Below are 6,621 nucleotides of genomic sequence, written 5' to 3'. Positions count from 1 at the left end.
GTCAAAGAGATCTTTGTTCATTCACGGTGGTCTCCAGATGAAAATGCCTACAAGAGGAACCTTTAATCCCCACCCAATCCTTGAGCCAACAGTCAAGAGGAGAAAGATAGGGGAAGGAAATGACAGGGAGAACAAAATGGAGAGAACCATCATAGGCACAAAAAAAAGGGGGGTGGGAGATGGCGGATGGAGAAACGTATAAAAAGTCTGGAGATTTTATTGCATATTTTACACTCGTATGTTTAATTTATACTCCGTCTTATGGCGAAGTCGCTTGCCAAAAATTGCAGATCTATAAGCTCAAAAGCTCTGCAAAATGGTAGATCTGGTATCTTTGTTGCACAACTCAATCATACGATGAAGTATAAATCAGGCGTTACTCTTTCTCTCTCTCTCGCTCTCTCTCTCACACACACACACACACACACACACACCCACCCAGAGGAATTACAGCACCTCTGGGCTCATTTCATCCATCCATTCGGCTCATATAGAACAATATGTTATATGAAGCTCTTGTCACTCTCAGGTTTGGGGAAGGGGGTAATTCACTTTCAGTTCAATTACTGTAATGTGGAAATTCTAAATTAAAACATACAATTCAACTTCAGACCCCAACAATAAGAGTTTTCGCCCAATTTCATTTTTAGGTTGCTACAAAATCCACTTCCTAAATTGGCTGAATTAAAAGTGAATGTGCTTCCTGTATTGAATTGAAAATGAATTGACCCTTGAACCACGGTGGGGCAAAAAGATGACGAGATTAGTGTGGGCTCTCTGTGGAGCATATAGCAGCATGGTCAGTAATCACTTAGTAATAAATAATAATAAAATCAGACATTAACGATCAATATCAGAGTGGATCAGAGTGGTTGCAGGTACAAACTGAAGAGGCAAAAAGTTACAAAAAACAGGAACAGGCTCATTTGATCATTTTTACAAAGAATAACCAGGTGCCATGCGTAACACAAACACACTCTCACACTGATGTAGATACAATCTCACACTCTCGCTCTCTCACATGCACACATGTCTGCACACACACGTTCGGATAAACAACAGTGGTTAAACACGAAGCATGAGTACAAGTCAATTAATCCGCTCGTCAGACAGAAAGGCAATCAGTCTTCTGTCTTTTCTGCTCAGACATGCTGATTGGGAGATCTCTGCTCACAGGCTCGTATGTGATTGGCTGATTCTGTCTGGAGCTCGAGTGTTGATTGGAGTATCATCAGAAAAGTCATTGTTGCAGTTGGTGTTCTGAAGAATGACATCATAGCTTGTTAAAACTGAAGGATAAAAATGCTCTTCTTCAAAACATCTGAAAAAAAAAAATCTAAAATACTTCTGTTTTTTTCTTTCTTTTTAGTTTTTCTCTCTTGCTGGCCCTCCCCATATTAACGCCCAACAGTTTGGCGGTAAAGAGGAGGCAAATGTATTTTGTGTGTGTCCACGTCCTCTTCGGTTGTGTCTGGCCTCTGTGTCTCTACCTTGTGTGTTTAAAAGGTCACAAAGTGGTGTGTAGGTGTGAGCATGAGTGCGAGTATAACGTGTCTGTCTGTCCGTTTATGTGGATTCATCACTCCACAGCGAAGCCGCAGGTCTCCTCCACTGCCGTTAGGAGTTTCTCGTAGAGCTTCTCGTACGACTCGTATGGAGGGATGTCTATCCTGTTAAAACTGTTAGAGATAAAGGCAGAAGGACAAAGAAAGACAAACCTGTTACTTGTGGTACGACGATAAAAACCCAATGATTGTTGCCAATTATGCTTTATGATAGGGCTGGGCAATATGCCTTTGACCTATGACTTTGCCTAGATTACAATTAATGAATAATACAAGAAATATATATAGTGAAAATAACAGATCTTCATGCTCACAATTCGTCATGATGCGAAGTATAAATACAGGGTTCAACTAAGAGATAAGATTGTTTTTGGGTTGATTTGTTGATATATAAAAGAAATAGAAAGCGTACTTTGATTATTCAATTGTAAGTCGGTTATTGGTTCAAAATATCGGTTTCGATATATTTTCGGTTAATTGCCCAGCTCTACTTTGTGATCAGTGACATCACTCCAACCAGACAGATTTACATTCATTTATCGTTGGTGCACGTCTGTCTGTGTCTTTACCATGTGTGTGCCTTGGGTAGGTTGTCCGTGTTGGCATCTATCAAATGGATGGTGAAGAGCCTTGGTCCTGCGGAACCTGTAGAACCTTACACACATACATTCTAGTTATCACTGTTCTATGATGATACACCTGTAGAACTTTACACAAACATTCTAGTTTTCTTTGTTCTATAATGATTGCACTAAGCTCCCAATGTGTTCTCCCAATTTACCTGAGAGGGCATGTAGATAAAGACAATATTTATAATACACAGTAAAATCCTCAATGTCAATTTTACAATTTGTAACTCTTAGAGTACCACAGTGACCTGTATCAACACTTCCTGTTTATTACCATTTCCTTTGAGAGCATTTGTAATAACTAATGTGTTGATAAAAGCAAATGAAAACATTCCAATGTCTAATTAGGCTCTAGGGAGCTTTTTAGAATGTATATTGAATATACTTTGGCATGGTATGTGAATATTATCCAACTCCCAGCATTACCCATGTGAATGTATTGGTTCTACTGTACTACTACTCCACAGTCTGCATAAGTGATGATTACACACTGCAATATACTTAAGCAGCAAGAAAAACAAAACAAAGAATCGTGTAGGCTCCATGTCGGTGCGTGACCCACCCTGCAGTGCCTTGAACCCCTGTAACGGGACCCTGGTGGAGCCGGTGACAAATTGCAGCAGGCGTCCCCTCCTCTCCTCGCTGAAGGCCTCCACAGCCTGCCAGAACCACCGCACCACATTACTGTCACACGTACAGTGCTTGAGCCGCGTGTTGGCCTTCCAGTCGGCCAGGTCTATCTTCCCCAAGCCACCGATGATTAACTGGATGAGGGAGAAGGAGGTGGTTAAAAATGAGAGCAAAAATGAGAGATCCCCATCAAGACTATAGGTTGATCCGTCAAAGGCACACTGCATACCTCCAGCTCTTTGTGGTCGAAGGGTTTGAGCAAGTGCTGTGGGATGAGTTCACTGAAGCCTTTCTGCAGTGCCAGGAACTGGGCCTCAATTCCACGCATAAACCTCCAGTTCACATAAAGTCTGAGAGGAAACAAACATACATACATACATACATATCAGATAAGCTAAACTAATATTGATTCCTGGGGGGAAATCCAGGTGTCATAGCAGCGACAGCCGTCAAAAGTCAATAGAAAAAACAAGATGCATAGTAATAAATAATGGCCCTAAATACTTGCACTGGATCTCTGAATAAGTGAACATATGTACAGTATGAATATATGAATATACATCTATACATGCATCGCCAGTAAATATATGTGCAGTCTATAAACAATAAGAATACAGGTGGATATATGCATGGCCAATTAATAATACTGAGTATATGAATGAATATATAAAAAGTATAGTCTATCAACAATTAATACGTATATAAGGATGGATACGTGTCAGTGTATCAACTTAATATGAGAATGAATATACGTATACACTGAGAATCTGGATGAATATATTTACAATCTATCAACAGTCTATGAGTGAATATAAGAACAGTTATCCAAAACAGTCATCTATCAAATTTCAGCAATATATACATCCTAGTGGTCCATGCAGGTGTCAGTAGTCAAAGGTCAGTAACAGATACCTGTATCAATAAATACAATAATCAACATGTATCAGCAAATACAATAAGTCTGTAAATGCATGCAAAACTGGGAAATGTGTCTTTATTTCCCTATATATAGGACAACATTAAACCACTAGTATAAAGTAGCACACATTTAGGCTTCAGTTCCCAGTGTGAAAACATTAATCCACCAGTATAAAAAGAGTATAAGGGTCAGAGCCGCAGTGAGCCAGTGTGCATCAATGTTCTTGAGATCACACAAAAAATAGTCCCAACGGTGTGTTTCAAGACAGACACTGGGCACTATCTTGCGCATAATCACTCAATGAAGACCATTGCATTAATAAAAAAATAACAACAACAAATAACAAAAACATAGGTCATCAACTTGCACTAAACAGCCCCCTCTGCTGGGGTCCTTTGAGATGGTAATACATGGCAGGTCCAGTAATCAGGACAAGATTCCAGGTAAATATTCATTCAGGATTTAAGAGGATACAATAACAGAAATGTTTTACATAACTGGAAATGGGATTAAAAATCAGTAACAATAATAATAATAATGAAAGTTTTATTTATTCCCTGCTGTTATATTATTTTGCAATGTTACCTGACATATTCTTTTTTGTTTTCCTCAGTGACTGGGATGTTGCGTCCATTGGGTTTGAGTTCGTGCTGTAGGAACTTGCCAAAGGCGCTGTGTTCCACACAAAATGTGTGGTCTAGTACTGATGTGATGTCATTCTCTCTGTAAACACACACACACACATACAGAATGCAGGAGATGAGAGACTGTGCCACACTGGCACAGAAGGCACATTTCCTATCATAATGACGACGTTCTTTCAAACAACTACAGTGCCATAAAGGCACAATAAAACCATAACTTTTAGTACAAAAATATAGGATCTGGGTGTAGTCCTTACACATGTGCACTAGTTAGCAGAAATGTGTTGAGAGTGCTTGTAATGACTTTTCTTTGTAGAAGTCAAGTATATGTATATTGTACACATTTCTAATTGTATATTAGAATTATGTCATCTATACATTTGTGTGTGCATGACACATGCACGAGTCCAGTGCAATAGTCATTCTGTGTGTTGTGCTTGTCTGTGTGGTCTGTCATTTAAGTGCATGTATTTGTGTGCGTGTGTGAGTTCTCACAGGATCCAGACGAGGCTCTTGTGCAGTTCGGGGTCAGTGGTCTCCAGGTCGTTGAGTGTGATGGGTTTCCCAAGCAGCTGTTTATAGAAGGGCAGCGTGAAGCTACCGTTGATGTAGTGACCATGAAACACGGCGAGACCCATCACACGACCCACAAAGTGAAAATACGACAGGTGGTCCTAAAAAACAGCCAGAGATAGATTTAATTGTAGAACTTACTAGTAAAAAGTAGAGTATCCTAATAAGGGGTTATCACGATGAACACTTCTTAAAACAAATTTCTAGTGTGTGTGTGTGTGTGTGTGTGTGTGTGTGTGTGTGTGTGTGTGTGTGTGTGTGTGTGTGTTTGTACTCACAGGGTTAATGGAGGAGTCAGGGTTGATCTGTAGTGTGTAGATGTTGTCAGTGGAATACTGGAACAGGCCATAGTAGGGGTTCAACATCTCATGACACAGCAGGTACAGCCATTCCCTAACGACAACCAGGGTGGAGAGTTGAAGCTTCATTTATATTCTATAGTAGTATGACAGTGTCACCTGGTGTTGCTTGTCAGCAAACGGCATCATCATACGACAGGGTATTTATTTAATGTCATAGAAAATGCAGTAAGACACAGATAGTATTGGATGAACACAATATAGCCCCCCCACAATGTTTCTGCCCAAATAGTGCCCAATCCCTGTTATATTATTGTACCATTTAGCAAACAAAATAGACTTCACCGTAACAACACACAGATACTTTTTTATAATAATGTTGTTTCCTACTCTGCAGAAAACCAGTGTATAGTCATTCTGACAGAGGTACTGTTCATAGTTTTAGCAATATAACATAATATTAGCAAGGTGCCAACAGCATCCAATTTAACAAGGCAGACCAGTGAAGTAAGGTGATTTGTCTGCGAGTCCCCTAGCTAGCAGCAGGGACAGACACATGGGTTCACAACTGGTCATTTATTTATAACTCTCTATGATTTTTGCAACGTTGGCGAGGTGTGGGAACACATCTGTTCCAATAGATTTTTTTTAAAAGAAATACATGAAAGGCCAGTGCTGTGAAGAGGTGTTCAGGGTGACTACCTGGCCACGCCACCGTAGTCCAAACCCTCCTCTCCTCTGAATTTCACCATCAGACGTTTCTTCAGGTCTTTTGGCCGCATCTTCATGATCTGACGGTATGACTCCTAAATGCAGACAGGTCAACGCGCACACACACACACACACACAATGTATAAACACATAACATTCCAGAACCAGGCAGCAGGAAAAGCACAGATCAAGACAAACGAAGAAAGAGAGAGCGAGAAAGACAAACAGAAAGGGAGAGCGACAGACAGACACATGCATTAGAGAAATAATATTTACTATCACAGATTCTAAATGAAAGTTTCTATGTAGTAGGCATGGTTATGGTCGCTGCTATAAACAGGCAGTCGCTGTAGACAGCTGTGTGCCACGACAAGTGTATGACTCAGGGTCAGTATTGTTCTTTCTCTGTGTGAGTGTACAAGGAAGTACCCTGTGTTCCTGAATTATTCAACTACAGTGTGACTGCAAATGTGTGTGTGTGTGTGTGTGTGTGTGTGTGTGTGTGTGTGTGTGTGTGTGTGTGTGTGTGTGTGTGTGTGTGTGTGTGCACACGTGCATGCATGCACTGCTGTATGAGGCAGACGAAATCAGGAGTGTCTTTATTATTTGGATCGTATGTATATACACGTTTGTTTTGTGAGTCAAGCAACC

The 6,621-nt window shown here is 40.4% G+C and overlaps 1 protein-coding gene across 2 annotated transcripts in view; it reads right to left on the bottom strand.

The window, feature by feature from the left end:
* Positions 1-201: 201 nt before the first annotated feature.
* smurf1 (SMAD specific E3 ubiquitin protein ligase 1) overlaps positions 202-6,621 on the bottom strand; it is a 28,529-nt gene continuing 22,109 nt past the window's right edge. The window contains exons 11-18 of one of the 2 annotated variants that reach the window (XM_084071720.1): positions 5,962-6,065; positions 5,239-5,353; positions 4,883-5,061; positions 4,329-4,466; positions 3,054-3,174; positions 2,757-2,958; positions 2,135-2,219; positions 202-1,679 (exon numbers count right to left, since the gene is read on the bottom strand). In XM_084071720.1, coding sequence (XP_083927846.1) covers positions 1,580-1,679; positions 2,135-2,219; positions 2,757-2,958; positions 3,054-3,174; positions 4,329-4,466; positions 4,883-5,061; positions 5,239-5,353; positions 5,962-6,065 — 1,044 coding nt within the window. In that variant the 3' untranslated portion in view covers positions 202-1,579. The remainder of the gene's footprint in view (positions 1,680-2,134; positions 2,220-2,756; positions 2,959-3,053; positions 3,175-4,328; positions 4,467-4,882; positions 5,062-5,238; positions 5,354-5,961; positions 6,066-6,621) is intronic. The other variant, XM_084071721.1, reaches the window with a different exon arrangement.

Source organism: Gymnoscopelus microlampas (genome assembly GCF_963454915.1).
Source record: "Gymnoscopelus microlampas genome assembly, chromosome: 11".
Lineage (NCBI taxonomy): Eukaryota > Metazoa > Chordata > Actinopteri > Myctophiformes > Myctophidae > Gymnoscopelus > Gymnoscopelus microlampas.
This window is presented reverse-complemented; position numbering and strand designations above follow the sequence as displayed.